This window comes from Myxine glutinosa, chromosome 7 (genome assembly GCF_964187855.1).
Source record: "Myxine glutinosa chromosome 7, kmMyxGlut1.1, whole genome shotgun sequence".
Taxonomy (NCBI): domain Eukaryota; kingdom Metazoa; phylum Chordata; class Myxini; order Myxiniformes; family Myxinidae; genus Myxine; species Myxine glutinosa.
This window is the reverse complement of record NC_136267.1, coordinates 100,994,650-101,016,218: the sequence shown is the minus strand read 5'-3', so window position 1 is coordinate 101,016,218 and position 21,569 is coordinate 100,994,650. Positions and strand designations below refer to the sequence as shown.

Genomic DNA, 21,569 nt, shown 5'->3' with positions numbered 1-21,569 from the left:
ATCTTTTAACTTGCTTACCTTAACAATCTTTTGACTTGCTTACCTTCCCAATCTTTTGACTTGCTTACCTTAACTATCTTTTGACTTGCTTCCCTTAACAATATTTTGACTTGCTTACCTTAACTCTCTTTTGACTTGCTTACCTTAACAATCTTTTGACTTGCTTAACTTAACAATCTTTTGACTTGCTTACCTTAACAATATTTTGACTTGCTTCCCTTAACAATATTTTGACTTGCTTACTTTAACAATCTTTTGACTTGCTTACCTTCCCAATCTTTTGACTTGCTTACCTTCCCAATCTTTTGACTGGCTTACCTTAACAATCTTTTGACTTGCTTACCTTAACAATCTTTTGACTTGCTTACCTTAACAATATTTTGACTTGCTTCCCTTAACAATATTTTGACTTGCTTACTTTAACAATCTTTTGACTTGCTTACCTTAACAATCTTTTGACTTGCTTACCTTAACAATACTTTGACTTGCTTACCTTAACAATATTTTGACTTGCTTACCTTCCCAATCTTTTGACTTGCTTACCTTCCCAATCTTTTGACTTGCTTACCTTCCCAATCTTTTGACTGGCTTACCTTAACAATATTTTGACTTGCTTACCTTAACAATATTTTGACTTGCTTACCTTAACAATACTTTGACTTGCTTACCTTAACAATATTTTGACTTGCTTACCTTCCCAATCTTTTGACTTGCTTACCTTCCCAATCTTTTGACTTGCTTACCTTCCCAATCTTTTGACTGGCTTACCTTAACAATATTTTGACTTGCTTACCTTAACAATATTTTGACTTGCTTACCTTAATAATACTTTGACTTGCTTACCTTAACAATACTTTGACTTGCTTACCTTAACAATATTTTGACTTGCTTACCTTAACAATCTTTTGACTTGCTCACCTTAACAATCTTTATTTGTGGGCGTTTGCAAGTAAAAATCCCTCACTATCAGCAGACAAACACTGCTGTAATAGTAAAACATGCAAAGCCTAATAGGAAATGTATTGTTTTCTAGCTATAGCAATGTCATGCATGTTTGGCAGCAGAAATGATTTATCACTGATGTTGTATGGAAAATTTTTGCCAATTTATTTTCTGACTTTATATGAAAAAATGATCACACAAATGCTTTTTTGGTGCTCGAACCAAGTATAGTACCTCAACAAATGACATACAGTAACTCTCCTCATTTAATATGTCTGCTTCTTGCAAACCCTTTTGGTAGTGTCTAAATATCTATATTTTGCACTTATTTCAATGAACGAGTCCATTTGTTGCAAGGCTTTTCATGAGCCATGGGTGGAGGGTAACGATGGACCTCGAACGCTCATATTGTTTGTTACAGGCACAGCCAGACTTGATAAGCCTTTCTTCGGTGCCTCTTTTCTTCTCTATTGTAATCTGTAATCAGCAAGTTTTTGTCCATTTGAATTCAGTTATTTACATCTACGTTGGACAGTGAGTTCCCTCACTAGTAACTCCAACACAGGAGGAAGCCATTAAGCCCATCAAAGCCTGTGCTATGGTCGCTAACATATGTTTTTTGTCCGTGCTCTGTCCTTCTTAAACACCGAGCGCCAAGCAAGGAAGAAGCACATACAATTTTAAGATCTTTGGTATGACTTAGCCACGGTTCGAAATACCGACCTCCCCACTCAGAGTGGATGCTCTAACCATTCCTGCCACCGAGTCTGGTGATGGGTCTAGTGGCGTTTCTGCAGCTTGCCCTTCCTTTTGCCACAGTTTCTTTCTATTCTGTTCTTCCCTTCTTTTTGTCTCGTCATCCCATGCCCTGCACAGCAGGAGACAGGGTTTTGTATTCACTTCTGTGTATTTGTGTGTGTGTCTGTGTGTGTGTCTGTCTGTGTGTGTGTGTCTGTGTGTGTGTGTGTGTGTGTGTGTGTGTGTGTGTGTGTGTGTGTGTGTGTCTGTGTGTCTGTGTGTGTTTTGTCAAATGTCAAATTTTTGTCAAAATAATTTTGTCAAAATGTCAAAGGTCAACGTCACATAAAATCATCAATTTTCATTCAATTGTCCTGAAATTTAAATTTACCATTTGAGTTTTGTCATCAAATTTTCAACAAAGCTTTATCATGAGAATATGGAGAAGACAAGTTAATAATTTTGTCAAAAGGTCAAAAGGTTAAAGGTCAGCATCACCTAAAATAATCACTTTTCATCCGATTACCTGAAATTTTAAGGATTTGAATATTGGGTCGCTGAATTGGTTCACCAATTGTAGGAGTCCATTGTTTTTTTAGATCAAAAGTTAAAGGTCAAGGCTGCATAAAATCATAAATTTTCATTTTGTATTTATAAAAATTGTTTTCGTTTTTTTGAGCATCCGGAAGAAGAAGAAGACGTCTGAATACAAACGAACGCGGACGGGCTTTACATTTTCAGATGCTTTCTAGTTTTATTTGTAATATTCTTCCTGTGGTTGTTATTACTTTGCTTATTTTATTTATAGGAACAACTTTACTGAAAGCTGATATATGAATGGTCTTCAAAGGGACATCTACAATAATTGGTTGAATTTTAGATTCCTTTCATCCAGCTTTCCTCCCCTAAATGTGCCCCTACAACTTACCCTTATCTTGATCCACTCCCCTCCCGAACTACCTTATCCTCGCCCTCTTTTTCTCAATATTGTTTGACTCAACTAACATCTCCATCTTCAAAAACAATATGCAGATGGATCCTTATTTTAATTTGCTTTTTTGTATGTATGCTTTTCCATTACCTTTTGTTAAACTATAAAATGGCAGTGAACGGCAACAAAAGATGTATTTATATGGGTCATACCGGCAAGGTTAATGTTGTTAAAATAATTGGGGATTTGAAGAGGGTTCATGCACAAAAGGTTTTTCTGAATGCAAGATTTAGGCTCATGGAGGAGTGAGATGACAGAGAAAAAGGCAATATATTGATAATGGGAGAGGAGTCACAGTTGGACACAAACAAGAGAATGAACACACAAGGAAAGAGGAGAGTAACAGAAGAAGGTTGAGTTAGGTAGTAAAAGGCTTACTTACTAGTATACCAGTAAGGTCTTTATTTAATGAACCATTATAATCCCACAAAATTCGTTTATGAAAGGGATCAAACTTTTGAGATGATATTATTATTACTCGAGGTCACCTGGTTGTCAGTGGCTTTCCTTCGCTGTCCACGCCGAACTGTTCCTGGTGTAGATCGCGATCCACATTGAGATCCTGGATGCGGGGAGGAAACTACAGCTGCGGAACTTGCATCTACCACATATGATGGTGGGGGTGTCAGAGGCTCAGCTGCATTCTGGCCACTTGCTGATGATGGACGATCAGCTTGTCCGGAATTCGACGGAAGGCGGGAAAGACTGCCATAGCTCGGGCCGTTCACAGCGCCACTGCCTGAACGACGAATTGAACGAATACCAGGAGATCCAGATCCATGGTCAGATGGTCGACGAGAGGGACCATGAGAACCAGTCTTGCTCGGGGTTCGCTGAGGTGGTGCTGCATCCATACTGTTAGTGGAGCACATATGGAGTTAACGTAATTCATGTGTCATTTATACGTCATGTCAAGTTCATCGAAGAGCAAGTTTTAAACATGAGAATATGACTGAGGTTCTTTCTTTGAAAAACAGTAAAAAATAACCATTGAGGACATTTTGTAAAAGATTAGGCTCACATCTGACAAGTTGAAGTCATGTAAATATTTTTCCATTAAGGTGGGCTTTGTTCATTAGCATAGGGAGATTTAACTGTTCCAGAGTTGAGGTTCACATTAAATAAATATCCCACAGTGTAAAATCATTGCATTAGTTGTTACCATGCTCTCTTTGAAATAATAATAGTCGGCCCTCGACAATTCAAATACTTGTAGATACATTCTGGAGTACATTCAAATTGGTGAAAATTAAAACTATCATGAATGAATTGTTTAATTGATTACTTATGTATTACCTCCACCACCAAACGTGGACGGAGGGAATGTTTTCACCCTTTCTGTCTGTCAGTCTGTTTTGTCTGTCTGTCTGTGAGCAGGATATGTCAAAATGTTAGACGGATTTGGACAAACCTTGGTGGATAGGCTTGGTTGGTGTGTGACAAGGACCAATTGGTTGAGCTAAGGAGCAAAATATACAGAGTCCAAGAGCAGTTGGATATGACTGAAGGTGGGTACAGAAAGTTAGCGTTTAGTTTACAAAATTATCAATTCCTATGACGAAAAGATTACTCAGAGTGCTTATTACCTTTAATCTGTAAACGTTTTGATCAACTAATGTATAAAATGTCAGGTAAACAGCAACAAACCACCATCTCTTATCTTCCCCCATCCAAAACCTTGATCTTTTCTACCCCCGCTAATTTCACCCCAATTCCACTTTTTTGAAATACCAACTTCTGTCCTGGAAGTCCTTGGTGTCCTTGTGTTTTATACTTCACCCTCCCCCCCCTTCCCACGCCTCTGCCCCCCAAGCCCTCTCCCTTCCACACATCTCCCTGCTCTCAAATGTTGTGTTTGTGTGCTTCCCCTTCTCTCCCCATCTTGTTTTTCCGCTCCCTCTTTTTATATATTTTGTTTGTCTGGTTGATTTGTTTGTGAAGTAAATGTTAGCTCTTTCACGAGCCTCGATTCAGTATACAAAAAAAAAAAAAAAAAAAACCACAGGAAATTGTACCGGATGTCATTCGGGATGTCGTCATCATGGGCATGCCTGCGGGAACCAGATGAACGGCAAGAGCAGGCAAGGAGCAGAAGAAGTAGTAGCAAAGCAAGTAGGCCACCTGCTGCAGCACCAGCAATTAGGCCCATGCTTGGTCCATGCAAGGCTAAGGGTCAACGGTCAAAAGAGTTGAGGTCGGAGGTGAAGATATCAAAGGTTTAGAATGATAGCTTCAGGTTGATGTGTGCCTACAATATCATGGAAGAACATTTTTTAAATGTCGTACAGAGATGTCTGCATATTATGTACACAATGGTACTGTACAATATTTGATCAAACTTTTATTATCTACAATTTATATTCCTTTTCACACTTTCCTTTTTTCCTCCTTCAATAAGTCTTGTGAGGCCATTCACATTGGTTAAATCCAAATAGCAAATCTCACAAAATCCATCACAACGTAACATCATCAACCTCCTGGCCTCATCGGTAAGACAGTATAAAACAAGAAAGGGCAATCAGAGATTGCAAACCCTCGCCAGGATGTGTTTTCAGTCGTTTTAAAGGCTTTTGTGTTAAAACAAATATGGCGGCCGAACCACGTGACCGATGACGTCATCATTATTTTTTTTTTTCCTCCACCAATTTATCCCTAGATGACGCTCAAGAAATTTCATCTTGATCGGATGAAGTTTTGTACTTGACGAATTATGACGTCATAATGGAGGCACCTTTGACATCATCATTAACATTTTATTCCCCATGAAGAGTTCTTTACAATGAGCCATGTCAATTTTTCCATGCAGTGCCTTCAGAGATATAGAGGTGCAAAGCTTTTCGGTTTTTCCAAGATGGCGCCCATACCACATGACGTATGAGGTCATAATAATTATAATTTTAAAATTCTACAGGTGGAGTTGCACCTATGGTGAAAATTTCCTGTCAATCGGACCAACGGGTGCAGAGAAAATAATATTTATTCTGTGCGGACAAACAAACAAACAAACAAACAGACAGACAAACAAACAGACAGACAGACAGACAGACAGACAGACAAACAAACAGACAGACAGACAAACAAACAGACAGACAAACAAACAGACAGACAGACAAACAAACGGACTCAGATGCAATACCCTCTCCTCAGGCGAGGGTAATAAATCTTTTGCATAACAGGCTGGAACTTTCTAGCAACTTCGAGATTACTCTGGAAGGCCAATCATGGAAACCTCCCAATCACCCTTTTCATCCCTTCCCCCCATACTTGTTTGTGCAGTCAAGTGTCAAAATCACAAAACATGCTGATTCATTGCTGCTGTTTTAATTCCTCACTTTTGTTCCTCACTTTGGACCCTTTTCACTTTCTGTTTGTTGAATAGGATTATTTATGCAACCAGCAGGCACAGGCTACCTATCTGACAATATAACATGAGTTTCCTTACAAGGAACTCCAATGCAAGAAGAGGCCATTAGGACCATAAAGCTTGCACAATGGTTGCCAACCTACGGTTGTTTTTTCGTGCTGTACCATTTTTTATGTCTTTGGTATGATTCGACGAGGCCACAAACCACCAATTGCTCCCAGACCCAAAGCAGATGCTCCAACCATTACACCATCGAATGTGGTTGTTCACATCTAATGATTCCCACTCATGTGCTGTTCCACATTCCCCCAACATCTAACAATGGCAAATGATAAAAACAGTTCATTCCCTAAGATAATGAGTTATCATTTCACATTTTTAATAAGATCCTCGTGGCAGTCTCCAGGGCGTGCACAGACAGTTCAAATGTATTCAGGGTACAATGAGTACATTTTAAGATTAGGAATAAGTATGGTTTGGACCCTGGTTATTCTAATTGACAAAGCATTAGCATGCAAAGGGTGAACGCATATTGTCGTGTGTGGTGCATTTCAGCGTAATTTGCCCATTGTGTGTGCCTCACGTTGTGGCAGAGTTATGGTAATGGTACAGTTGGATTTCCCAGCCTGATTGACTGAGGAGCAAATGTACTTCCCAGCAGCTGATGCCGAGAGGTTCCTCAACAGCAGGGTTCCACGACGCCTGTCTGAAGCATTATAACAACAATACAGGAATATTAATGATCACAATTAAAATAGGAATAACAATAAACACGTTGAAAGACCTTTCATATATGGCTTGAGTCAGCAGACACAATATGTGTAAGGATATAAATCAAAAGTAATGTAGCAATGCAGTGTGTGAGGGCGTTCACATCCTGATAACGAGAGGCCAGGTTAAAATCCCACAGACTGATTGATTTAGTCAGTATATATACTTTTTACCTTTGAAATATATACCATGTAATAAATAGTACGAGTACATTCATGTCTTACAATGTTGCTGCCCAACATATGATGTAAAGGATATTGAAAATGTTATACGAACAATATACTCACAGTTGCCCGAGCAACACAAAAAATATTCACTATGATTTATTAGGAATATGTTTTCTCCTAAAAACCTTTTTATAAAAGTGATTTATGTTTCATACATGAAAAATATACAGTACCGTATATATACATATATATATATATACAGTCAGGTGAAAAAGTAAGTACACCCCATGTAAAGTTTTGACTTTTTAAACATATTTCAACATACAGCTATTTGATCTTCATTTCAACAATATTGATAGATAAAGGTGATATAATATAACAAATATCATGAAACATTTAAATCCCTTCCCAGCCTCGTAGGCATCTATAACCTTCTTTCTGAAGGCCTCAGAGAGCTCTTTTGATCTAGGCATGGTGACGCCACACACTTCAACAACAAAGAGCAAACCAAACTAAATGTCTGAGGTTTAAATAAGACAGGTTCCTCCAAGATCCTCTCTAACGATGTTCTAATCATTTGCACCTGAGCTGGTGCACCTGATTCTAATTATAGGTATTTGAAGTAGTGATAAATGTAGGCCGTAGGGGTGTACTTACTTTTTCCACATGCGAAATTTGCATTTATGTTTATTTAAATGATACAATGGACTACAAAATGTAAATGTTTCATGATCTATATTATAATAGCCGTAGATGATTCTGTCTGTCTGTCTGTCTGTCTATCTGTTGGGTGTCTGTCCGGGGTGTGGCTTACTCGGTTTGCAGAGTAGCTCCACCCATAGCTCCACCCATTCTGGGAGTGGCTATAAACAAATATCCACCATTTTATTAACTCGCATAGCTTTGAGTCCTGTTTTGTAGGCCCGTGGTGTCTTGCTCTCCCCCAGTTTTATTTCAAATCAAATTCGATAAATCATTTCATTTTTCACAGTCGCTAACATAGTTTTAGACTCGGTTGAAAAAAAACGGGAAGAAAATCCGATGAAAGTTGCCGTTTATAGAACGAAATGAATTCTCAAAGGCCTGTAACTTCAAGGCCATTGAGTCTCTCTCACGCCTTTATCTCCAATCTAACTCACCATATGATTTCATTTTTATCGATGGTTTTACTTTTAGACTCGGTGTCAGCAATAATTGAGAACAATCCACACACGCGGGAAAATGCAGAGATATATTTTTTAAAATCGCGTCATGGTGTATCATACACCGCCCAACATGACACCGCCGGCAATGTGTCGATATATATTAAAAATTCGCTTTTGCTTTTCCGTTATGATATATTACTATTTCGTTTGATGATAGTCGTCACAAAAACGTCAACAATGATGCCGACATATATTTCTTCGTTTTTATTTCATTCAACATATTAGCCGGAAGTAAAATATGTTTCAGGAAATTACCGAGAGATATTTCTTCGTTTTTTTTATTAGTTATGTGCGCATACACTTTAAATAGGTTTATTTGAAATCTTTAATTTTCCACAAACATTCCACACACGCGGGAAAATGCAGAGATATATTTTTTAAAATCGCGTCATGGTGTATCATACACCGCCCAACATGACACCGACGGCAATGTGTCGATATCTATTTTAAATTCGATATATCATTTCATTTTTCACAGTCGCTAACATAGTTTTAGACTCGGTTGAAAAAAAACGAGAAGAAAATCCGATGAAAGTTGCCGTTTATAGAACGAAATGAATTCTCAAATGCCTGTAACTTCAAGGCCATTGAGTCTCTCTCACGCCTTTATCTCCAATCTAACTCACCATATGATTTCATTTTTATCGATGGTTTTAGAGTCGGTGTCAGCAATAATTGAGAACATTCCACACACGCGGGAAAATGCAGATATATTTTTTAAAATCGCGTCATGGTGTATCATACACCGCCTAACATGACACCGACGGCAACGTGTCGATACATATTAAAAATTCGATATATCATTTCATTTTTCACAGTCGCTAACATAGTTTTCGACTCGGTTGAAAAAAAACGGGAAGGAAATCCAATGAAAGTTGCCGTTTATAGAACGAAATGAATTCTCAAACGCCTGTAACTTCAACTTCAAGGCCATTGAGTCTCTCTCACGCCTTTATCTCCAATCTAACTCACCATATGATTTCATTTTTATCGATGGTTTTGGACTCGGTGTCAGCAATAATTGAGAACATTCCACACACGCGGGAAAATGCAGAGATATATTTTTAAAAATCGCGTCATGGTGTATCATACACCGCCCAACATGACACCGACGGCAACGTGTCGATATATATTAAAAATTCGCTTTTGCTTTTCCGTTAAGATATATTACTTTTTCGTTTGATGACAGTCGTCACAAAAACGTCAACAATGATGCCGACATATATTTCTTCGTTTTTATTTAATTCAACATTATTAGCCGGAAGTAAAATATGTTTCAGGAAATTACCGAGAGATATTTCTTCGTTTTTTAAAATTAGTTATGTGCGAATACACTTTAAATAGGTTTATTTGAAATCTTTAATTTTCCACAATATAATTTACTTGCCATTTATCATTTGATGATTACGAGACAAATTCCTCTTGAGGATCGTGACAATTCATGCGCTGCGTGGAAACTTCTATTTCCAAAATGAATGAGACGATCGATGAAGAACGCAGACTTGAACAGGATGCAGCAAGAAAACGAATGAGACGGGCGAACGAGTCCATCGACGAACGTCAATGCAAACTTGCGGGGTCACCCGTGGGAATCCCACGGGCATGGATGTGTGTGACATTTCGACATATTGAGTTAGATGCTGCACATTCATTTTTACAAAATGGTTACTGGCAAGTCATCAGATCCAGAAATGGTGTAAAAACCACCGTTTAGAGGCCATTTTTCCCCGCAAAGCGGGGGTTGGCCTTTTCGGGGACCGTGGTAGTTGTTGTTTTTTTGTCCCCTTTTTGAAGCAATGTTTTACGGCCGGATGCCCTTCCTGACGCCAACCCTTTTTGCCGCCTTCAACGACAAACAGGGAATTACCAGTGAACTGGTACTCAATTAGCCGACCTCGGAAGGATGACAGGCTGAGTCAACCCCCCTGGCATTAATTCGGCGATCGACCGAGATTCGAACCCAGGATCCTAAGCCGGCACCCTAGCCGCTAGCCCAACACCAGAAATGGTGTCATGAACACAATTTATTTACGCACAAGCACAAAAGCAAGACGGGCCGATTTCCGATTCCGACGGGCCGACGGGCGAGACGGGCCGATTTCCGATTCCGACGGGCCGATTTGGAGCAAGAAAAAGAACGAGACGGGAGAAAAAGGAGAGAAACGAGACGGGGAAAGCCGATTGGAGAGGCGAGTGAGGCGCGATTGGAGAGGAGTGTGAGGCGCGATTGGAGAGGAGTGTGAGGCACGATTGGAGAGGAGTGTGAGGCGTGATTGGAGAGGAGTGTGAGGCACGATTGGAGAGGCGTGATTGGAGGGGAGTGTGAGGCACGATTGGAGAGGAGTGTGAGGCACGATTGGAGAGGAGTGTGAGGCGCGATTGGAGAGGAGTGTGAGGCGCGATTGGAGAGGAGTGTGAGGCGCGATTGGAGAGGCGTGTGAAGGATTGCAGAGGAGAGGAGTGTGAGGGATTGGAGAGGTGAGGGATTGGAAAGGAGAGGGATGTGAGGGTTTGGAGAGGAGAGGAGTGCTAGGTGGAGAGAGGAGAGTGTCAGGTGGAGACAGGAGAGTGTCAGGTGGAGACAGGAGAGTGTCAGGTGGAGAGGAGTGAGGGGTCACATATTATGTGAAATAACTAAATTCACACCATTTCTGGATCTGATGACTTGCCAGTAACCATTTTGTAAAAATGAATGTGCAGCATATAACTCAATATGTCGAAATGTCACACACATCCATGCCCGTGGGATTCCCACGGGTGACCCCGCTAGTATTTGTTATATTAGATCACCTTTATCGATCAATATTGTTGAAATGAAGATCAAATAGCTGTATGTTGAAATATGTTGAAAAAGTCAAAACTTTACATGGGGTGTGCTTACTTTTTCACATGACTGTATATATATATTGTCGTGTTCCCAGAGGGGGGGGGGGTTAAGATACCCTGGGGATTAATAGCCGATCGAGCTTACCTCCGAGGCATTCAGTCAAACAATGGCGGATCTTCTTTATACGCGCGGAGAGTAGTGGAGGGTAGCGAAGAGCGCTTACCTGCACAGATTCCACTGAAGCGTCTTCGACCCACGATAATCAATTCCAACCGACACGGAATTAAAATGTAACAATACCGGGTTTAATGAAAGAAATGCTGGTAACAAAAGAATGCACAGTAAAACCAAATCCTAAATGGAGTGCTACCACATGGACTCGTAAAACAAATACAAGGGGATAAATAAATGGAAAATAATTGCATGTTTGGTTTGTTTGCACTGTACTCAGCTTTGAGTGGCCCTTGAACCCTGTCGGTCCTCGAACGGGTCCCTGGTCCATGCACGGGAAAACCCATGCCTTGGCGCGAAGTTGGTTCACCCACCAACCACCGAACGTGAAGTAAGCTGGGCCTCGTTCCGTCCTCGTCCCATGCTCCACGAGGCACGGAGGTCTCTCAGGTGCACACATCCGCAACGAAGTCAGCACCAACGCACCAGTGAAAGGATGAGTCCACTCGCACAAATCGCCTGGACCAAGAGAAAGAATGCTTCTGCCCGCGATCACCTCCACGAAGTCAGAGCCAAGAGCACGAACTGTGACCGCCTTTCATCAAACCCCAAAGCCAAGCGAAAGAAAATGCCCGGACACAGTCTTTTTGTTCTCCGGTCTCTGATGTCATCCAATGACGTCCGCGCGTGGTCCAATCAACAGCCATCATCACATCCTTCTATGCCCGTCCTGACCAATCGTTCTCCGGGTCGTGGCCTCACGGCCACTTGCCGGCCTTTGTAATGACCCGGTCGGTGGTATCATTTGTGGTGCTCAAATGTACTGGTTCCGGTTGCTTTTATTTCGTGTTTAATTTAGTGATGGAGTGCACGGTTGGTGTGGTGTGTGTCATAAGGAACAAAGGAAAAATCACAGAGGCAATTGACATACAGGGGATTTACCCATAACCCCTGCCTAATTAACATAACCCCACCCCTCACCATGGGGACAAAGATATGACCTTACACGACATCCGGTCCAACGGATCCCTACTGAGCAACATGGAGGTTTCTTCTTCTTCGTTGCGACATTCGGAGCCACGACCTATACAATCCGAACTGGCCTAAGGTATTTCATTGCCTACCCCCCATAAACGTAACAATATATCCATGTATATATCCATGTGTATGTATGTACATATGTATGTACATATATATATATATATATATATATATATATATAAAATATATGTATATATATATATATATATATATATATATATATATACATATTTTAAAAAAAAGAAAAAAAAAAAATATATATATATATATATATATATATATATACTAGCCGAAAGCACCCGGCGTTGCCCGGGTTCTTTTTGAATGAATTTACTACTATAATTCAGCTTTTACTCGTGGCCGTAGAAGATTGACTACTATAATTCAGCTCAGCTTTTAATTGCGAAATGGGCCCAGCCCGGCCGACACGGCCTCTACCCGCCTCGCCACCTAGCCGATAACCTTCCCAGGGCCCGTCCCGACATTTTTTGTATAATAGGTTTCCTCCTGTCTTTCACCGTTCAGGAGATTAGCTTGCGCAGACATACAAACAAAAACTTTCTTTTATAATATAGAGAGACTAGCTGAAAGCACCCGGCGTTGCCCGGTTATTTTTAAATGAATTTACTACTATAATTCAGCTTTTACTCGTGGCCGTAGAAGATTGACTACTATAATTCAGCTCAACTTCTAATTGCGAAATGGGCCCAGCCCGACCGATGCGGCCTCGACCGGCCTCACCACCTAGCCTATAACCTTCCCGGGGCCCGTCCCGACATTTTTGGTTCTTTTTGAATGAATTTACTACTAGAATTCAGCTTTTACTCACGGCTGTAGAAGAATGACTACTATAATTCAGCTCAGCTTTTAATTGTTAAAATGGGCCCAGCTCGGCCGACACGGCCTCGACCGGCCTCGCCACCTAGCCTATAACCTTCCCAGGGCCCGTCCCGACATTTTTTATATTAGAGGTTTCCTCCTATCTTTCACCGTTCAGGAGATTAGCTTGCGCAGACAAACAAACAAAAACTTTCTTTTATAATACAGAGAGAAGAGATAATAACTAATGAAAAATAAAATATAGATATAGACGACATATATATATATATATATATATATATATATATATATATATCTATATTATAATAGCCGTAGATGATTCTGTCTGTCTGTCTGTCTGTCTATCTGTTGGGTGTCTGTCCGGGGTGTGGCTTACTCGGTTTGCAGAGTAGCTCCACCCATAGCTCCACCCATTCTGGGAGTGGCTATAAACAAATATCCACCATTTTATTAACTCGCATAGCTTTGAGTCCTGTTTTGTAGGCCCGTGGTGTCTTGCTCTCCCCCAGTTTTATTTCAAATCAAATTCGATAAATCATTTCATTTTTCACAGTCGCTAACATAGTTTTAGACTCGGTTGAAAAAAAACGGGAAGAAAATCCGATGAAAGTTGCCGTTTATAGAACGAAATGAATTCTCAAAGGCCTGTAACTTCAAGGCCATTGAGTCTCTCTCACGCCTTTATCTCCAATCTAACTCACCATATGATTTCATTTTTATCGATGGTTTTACTTTTAGACTCGGTGTCAGCAATAATTGAGAACAATCCACACACGCGGGAAAATGCAGAGATATATTTTTTAAAATCGCGTCATGGTGTATCATACACCGCCCAACATGACACCGCCGGCAATGTGTCGATATATATTAAAAATTCGCTTTTGCTTTTCCGTTATGATATATTACTATTTCGTTTGATGATAGTCGTCACAAAAACGTCAACAATGATGCCGACATATATTTCTTCGTTTTTATTTCATTCAACATATTAGCCGGAAGTAAAATATGTTTCAGGAAATTACCGAGAGATATTTCTTCGTTTTTTTTATTAGTTATGTGCGCATACACTTTAAATAGGTTTATTTGAAATCTTTAATTTTCCACAAACATTCCACACACGCGGGAAAATGCAGAGATATATTTTTTAAAATCGCGTCATGGTGTATCATACACCGCCCAACATGACACCGACGGCAATGTGTCGATATCTATTTTAAATTCGATATATCATTTCATTTTTCACAGTCGCTAACATAGTTTTAGACTCGGTTGAAAAAAAACGAGAAGAAAATCCGATGAAAGTTGCCGTTTATAGAACGAAATGAATTCTCAAATGCCTGTAACTTCAAGGCCATTGAGTCTCTCTCACGCCTTTATCTCCAATCTAACTCACCATATGATTTCATTTTTATCGATGGTTTTAGAGTCGGTGTCAGCAATAATTGAGAACATTCCACACACGCGGGAAAATGCAGATATATTTTTTAAAATCGCGTCATGGTGTATCATACACCGCCTAACATGACACCGACGGCAACGTGTCGATACATATTAAAAATTCGATATATCATTTCATTTTTCACAGTCGCTAACATAGTTTTCGACTCGGTTGAAAAAAAACGGGAAGGAAATCCAATGAAAGTTGCCGTTTATAGAACGAAATGAATTCTCAAACGCCTGTAACTTCAACTTCAAGGCCATTGAGTCTCTCTCACGCCTTTATCTCCAATCTAACTCACCATATGATTTCATTTTTATCGATGGTTTTGGACTCGGTGTCAGCAATAATTGAGAACATTCCACACACGCGGGAAAATGCAGAGATATATTTTTAAAAATCGCGTCATGGTGTATCATACACCGCCCAACATGACACCGACGGCAACGTGTCGATATATATTAAAAATTCGCTTTTGCTTTTCCGTTAAGATATATTACTTTTTCGTTTGATGACAGTCGTCACAAAAACGTCAACAATGATGCCGACATATATTTCTTCGTTTTTATTTAATTCAACATTATTAGCCGGAAGTAAAATATGTTTCAGGAAATTACCGAGAGATATTTCTTCGTTTTTTAAAATTAGTTATGTGCGAATACACTTTAAATAGGTTTATTTGAAATCTTTAATTTTCCACAATATAATTTACTTGCCATTTATCATTTGATGATTACGAGACAAATTCCTCTTGAGGATCGTGACAATTCATGCGCTGCGTGGAAACTTCTATTTCCAAAATGAATGAGACGATCGATGAAGAACGCAGACTTGAACAGGATGCAGCAAGAAAACGAATGAGACGGGCGAACGAGTCCATCGACGAACGTCAATGCAAACTTGCGGGGTCACCCGTGGGAATCCCACGGGCATGGATGTGTGTGACATTTCGACATATTGAGTTAGATGCTGCACATTCATTTTTACAAAATGGTTACTGGCAAGTCATCAGATCCAGAAATGGTGTAAAAACCACCGTTTAGAGGCCATTTTTCCCCGCAAAGCGGGGGTTGGCCTTTTCGGGGACCGTGGTAGTTGTTGTTTTTTTGTCCCCTTTTTGAAGCAATGTTTTACGGCCGGATGCCCTTCCTGACGCCAACCCTTTTTGCCGCCTTCAACGACAAACAGGGAATTACCAGTGAACTGGTACTCAATTAGCCGACCTCGGAAGGATGACAGGCTGAGTCAACCCCCCTGGCATTAATTCGGCGATCGACCGAGATTCGAACCCAGGATCCTAAGCCGGCACCCTAGCCGCTAGCCCAACACCAGAAATGGTGTCATGAACACAATTTATTTACGCACAAGCACAAAAGCAAGACGGGCCGATTTCCGATTCCGACGGGCCGACGGGCGAGACGGGCCGATTTCCGATTCCGACGGGCCGATTTGGAGCAAGAAAAAGAACGAGACGGGAGAAAAAGGAGAGAAACGAGACGGGGAAAGCCGATTGGAGAGGCGAGTGAGGCGCGATTGGAGAGGAGTGTGAGGCGCGATTGGAGAGGAGTGTGAGGCACGATTGGAGAGGAGTGTGAGGCGTGATTGGAGAGGAGTGTGAGGCACGATTGGAGAGGCGTGATTGGAGGGGAGTGTGAGGCACGATTGGAGAGGAGTGTGAGGCGCGATTGGAGAGGAGTGTGAGGCGCGATTGGAGAGGAGTGTGAGGCGCGATTGGAGAGGCGTGTGAAGGATTGCAGAGGAGAGGAGTGTGAGGGATTGGAGAGGTGAGGGATTGGAAAGGAGAGGGATGTGAGGGTTTGGAGAGGAGAGGAGTGCTAGGTGGAGAGAGGAGAGTGTCAGGTGGAGACAGGAGAGTGTCAGGTGGAGACAGGAGAGTGTCAGGTGGAGAGGAGTGAGGGGTCACATATTATGTGAAATAACTAAATTCACACCATTTCTGGATCTGATGACTTGCCAGTAACCATTTTGTAAAAATGAATGTGCAGCATATAACTCAATATGTCGAAATGTCACACACATCCATGCCCGTGGGATTCCCACGGGTGACCCCGCTAGTATATATATATATATTGTTGCAACTGCATGGGTCGCCCTGGTGTGGATCCCGGCGGGCCGATCGGGAACGTTAAATAACTTAAAGGCCTTCAATCATTCCACAAGAGATAGACTCGAGAGACAGACAAGACAAGAAATACACAAGCTGTGTCCGAGACAGCTTGGAACTGATCCAAATGGTATGTCAGATGCGTCCTAGCAGCAGCTGCGGTCTGCTCGTGAGGAGGGGGACAGGTGTGGCTGGATGTGTGCGGCTGTGACTCCTTTGGCAGACCTGCAGACTGATGCAGCATTCTCCTTGGGGGTACTCAGGGTTGTCCTGCCTTCCACCCACCGTACTCACCTTTATAACCTTTGCCCCCCTCCACCCCCCACCTTATGCCGTGATGCACTGTGCCCACATCTGCTCATACACTTACATACTTTAAAAAATATATAATTTTTTGTAGAATTGGCATTCCATTGACTATTGTGAGTATCTCATTTCTATAACATTTTGAACCGCCTCTGTATATATCCAAGATTCTCCATGACTCTTCAACCGCTGTACAATAAAATCTGATATTAAACTGTGGAGACAGATGGAAAAGAAGAGCTGCATCAGCAAATTAGATAATTTGGGGAAAGTGAATGAATAATTTTGATAACCAAGGTTTTCACGACATCTTCTTTTAACACATACAAGTAGTAATGACTAAATCTGTAATTTGAGAAAAAATATATATCATTTATTAAACTGACAAAATGGTGATGCTTCAGACATTTTCCTCTGTGTATTTAATGCAAGTCCTCCTCAAACAATTTAACATTTTTGCTGAACAATCACCGTGTGTCATATCTATGTGTGGAATAGGCTACAAATGATATAATCACCATGTGTCATATCTGTATAATGATCTAAAAAGCTCACACAATGTGCTGCAGGGAAGAAGACATATGCAAAGTTTGAAAATTAATTTAGTGGATGCAAGAGAAATATAACAGTCGGGATATGTGAGGGTCGATAAATCCCCGCACTAGTTAATACGTTGTTCCTATCCATGGTAAACATTTCATAGTAGTGTATATACATAATGATTTAGGCATTAGTGTGAATCAAGCAGGTGTATGTTTTACTACGAGGTACGGCATTCCCCCCACCAACCCCTCCACCCTCCACCCATACATAAGGTAGCACACTCCCTCTCCCCGACCTCCACTCGTACATAAGGTAGCACACTCCCCCTCCCCGACCTCCACTCGTACATAAGGTAGACATTCCCCCCCCCCCCTCCCCCTCCCCGACCTCCACCCATACATAAGGTAGGGCATTCCCCCCCTCCCTCTCCCCGACCTCCACCCATACATAAGGTAGCCCACTCCCCCTCCCCGACCTCCACCCATACATAAGGGAGCACACTCCCCCTCCCCGACCTCCACCCATACATAAGGTAGCACACTCCCCCTCCCCGACCTCCACCCATACATAAGGTAGCACACTCCCCCTCCCCGACCTCCACCCATACATAAGGTAGCACACACTCCCCTTCACCGACCTCCACCCATACATAAGGTAGGGCACTCCCCCTCCCCCACACCTCCACTAATACATAAGGTAGGGCACTCCCCCTCCCCCACACCTCCACTAATACATAAGGTAGGGCACTCCCCCTCCCCCACACCGCCACCAACACATAAGGTAGGCCACTCCCTCCTCCCCACCGCTACCCGCACCCAATCTCTAACATCGATTGGTTCGTAATGGATCTTCCTCTGTATATGTGAAGCATCTGTTGTAACCTTCGTCAGTTTGCTCCTATTTTCTTGCCTATTACTTACACATTGATGGAAGTCGACTCGTCTCATTTAGAAATAATGACACAGGTAACAATAGGTAGCTTACTATGTGCATTGATGCGGTCAGTCACAGAAGCTTACAGAGCAAGTGAAAGTAAGGAAGAGATTCCTCGAGAACACAATAAATCATTCAAAGGTATGAAAAGGTGACTATGTTTGCATTCACTCGTCTATATTTCAAAACCTTGAACAAAATGTCCTCTGCCTACCGATACTATAACTAATTTCACAAATACTCATCAGAAAAGAATCTGTAAATACAACAGTAAACATCAACATTGTCCTATTTCTTTCAAATATTTTAAACATTTCATTATTCTATAACCTTCTTTGTTACAATACTGTGATCATGAAATTATTTCATTGTTTTATTTATCCGTTCCAGTCATCCAAGGATTAGTAACTCAATCGCAATGGCGTTCAGAAGCTTCGGCCGAATGTAAAAGGCAAAATGACATTTCAGTAGCAAACTGTTTACACCTGTAGGGATGACAACAAACATGATCATATAATCCTTCCTTTCATGAGCGCAGTGTCGTGGCCAAATCGAGTTTGAGTGATGAATTTTGGGCATTTTTCTTCCTGAAAATTCTTTATAGCGGCTTTAGTGATTGTGTGGCTTTCCGCTTCGAACCTTCGTGCCAGGTTTGTGAAAATGTAATAATATTCTTTTTATACACAGGTTTCACTGGACTCTCCTACAAATACCACATGTGCTTATCAGATCAATCTGTAAACCTCCTCGAGTAGAGAAGGAAAGATTCAAAAGAGAAAATATGTAATTTATGATGCGTTGATAGATTGGTATACCTCTTCAACCACTGAGCTGTTTTATGTTGAAGTAAATTTAATTTGTGCCTCTTTCATGACCAATAAATTATGAGGCACAAGGACAGTCCTTTGGGCCACTGTGCAGTGAGACAGAAGCAAAGACAAACATGGGTGTGGTCGAAGAGAAATGCATGGAGCAAACGTAAAGATGGTGTGAAACAAAAGGGGGAGAGGGAGAGAATTAAGAGGGAGAGAGGGAGAGATAAGAGAGAGGGAGAGAGGGAGAGCTAAGAGAGAGATGGAGAGAAGGAGAGCGGGAGAGAGAGAGAGAGAGAGAGAGAGAAGGAGAGGAGAGATAAGAGAGAGAGATGGAGAGAAGGAGAGCGGGAGAGAGAGAGAGAGAGAAGGAGAGCGGAGAGAGAGAGAGAGAGAGAGAGAGAGCGAGAGAGGGAGGGAGGGAGAGATAAGGGAGGGAGCGAGAGAGGGAGAGAGGGAGAGATAAGAGAGAGGTGATATATTTATATATATATATATATATTGTTGTGGATATGAGAATGGTTTTTTTTTTTTTGTTGTTGTAGTGTAAATTGTTGTAAAGATCACCCTTTGTAAATGTCATGATCCTTGTAAATACCTCCGTAGTGTAAAGGTCAAAGGGCGTCTCGGTAGTTATTCCATGAAACACCACATTGCAGGACCCGATAAAACCCTTGTTCAGTAGCTTATATCTTATTATGTGTCTTAGGGTAAGGCCGTGTCTCCCATTAATTTAAATACTCCATTGCACCAAGTGAAATAAGAGTAGATCCCCTTTCATTTCATTTCAATGGCCAACTGCATTTTGGGCGGTTTTCTTCAACCACCATTGGCCACGAGGCAGGGTTGGGGAAGAATGGCGGGTCCCCACCTCGTCAGAGAGGGGAGGAGTGGCCCAGCCCCGAACAACCAACCAAGCACGAGGGGTTTGGTTTGAGAGGGCGGAGGAAGAGCGATCGGGGAGGTTCGCAAAGGTTCAAGGGTGGGGCTATATATAACCCATGAGAGACGCCCCCACCAGAGATGAGACAGAAGAGATGAGTCCAAGAGATGAGCTGAAAGGCTGAGCTGAGCTGCGTAGAGAGGTCCATGACAAGAGCTGAGTTGGTCGTCAGGGGTGGTCAGTGGTTGCGTTGAGTGGTTGCGTTGAGTTGTCGGTGGAGAAAGAGTGGTTGGACCAAGAAAGAGAGAGGAGAGAACCCGTCACGCCAGACCCCCCACCAGCGCGTCGGCTCCACCAAGCAGCTCCGACCCGTGATCCCGAGCACACGACAGGCTCGGTGGCATCAGCGGCCGTCGAGGTCCAGCCCGATGTCCCGTGCGGGATCAAGCTCCAGCCAGCTCCGTGCCGTCCTCCCCCTCCAGCCACACACCTCCTTCCAGCCAATCCACTCAGCAATTCCCCGCGTGAGTCTGTGTCTTCGTTTGTTCTGTCCTGGGTAGTAATTAAGCCTGTTAGGTAAGCTAGTATTTTCCCTGTGTCTCCAAAAGCTTCTGTATATTATTTTATTATCTTTCCTTCTCCTTGGTTACTTTGAGCCTGTAAATAGTAATAAATAGTAATCGTATTTCAAACCTTTCTTTGCCTTCGTCTTCCTTTTCTTCACATCCGTGTCGTCTTAGTCTTTTCCCGATTGAATAGCGGTGGCGCGATACGGCCAACGTTTGGGTAAATCGGGTTTAGTCAGGGAACAACTGTTCGGCCGCGGTTATACCTCCGCTCGGTAAAAATAACATCCTAATCCGCGGACCGTAACAATATATATATATATATACACAATCTAGAGTACCTTAACCTGTGGTTCTGCTCAAAGCATGTTTTTGTAAGGGTTATCCTGGATCGTTTATCTCTCTCTGAGCAGTAGCGAGGGCAGGAATTTGGAATTTGTTCATGGTGCCGGGGATCGCACGCTTATTCTTCGCGAAGGATACCGGGGGATCGTTAACACCCACCAACTAATGCTGGCAGATGCGACACCTGTTCAACACCTATCTGAGGAATGGCACACACATTGATGAGTCACCCTGCCACACCGGAACGATATACATATGTACATTTGTATATATATATATGGGCAACATTGATATCAGCAGCACTGATACTATGCTGCTGCTAAAATATATATCTGGTTTGGGTACATCCGGTTCGGGATTTATATATATCCGGTAATATATACAGTACTTTTTATTTTTATTTTTATAGAAATTATAAAAATAAATTCTCAAATTGCAGATTTATTCATTCGCACTTGTATGTATTAAAAGAGGATGTGAAAACCTTGGTTATCAAAATTCTTTTTTCACGTTTCCCAAATTATATAATTTGCTGATGCAGCTCTTTTTTTCTATCTGTCT

General features: G+C 41.7%; 1 protein-coding gene across 1 annotated transcript in view; it reads right to left on the bottom strand.

Moving 5' to 3' along the window:
* Positions 1 to 21,569, bottom strand: part of LOC137431624 (uncharacterized) — a 203,617-nt gene that overhangs the window by 22,655 nt on the left and 159,393 nt on the right. Inside the window, exons 5-7 of the mRNA XM_068123152.2 lie at positions 6,619 to 6,741; positions 4,687 to 4,837; positions 3,160 to 3,526 (exon numbers count right to left, since the gene is read on the bottom strand). Of these exons, the coding sequence (XP_067979253.2) occupies positions 3,160 to 3,526; positions 4,687 to 4,837; positions 6,619 to 6,741 (641 nt within the window). The remainder of the gene's footprint in view (positions 1 to 3,159; positions 3,527 to 4,686; positions 4,838 to 6,618; positions 6,742 to 21,569) is intronic.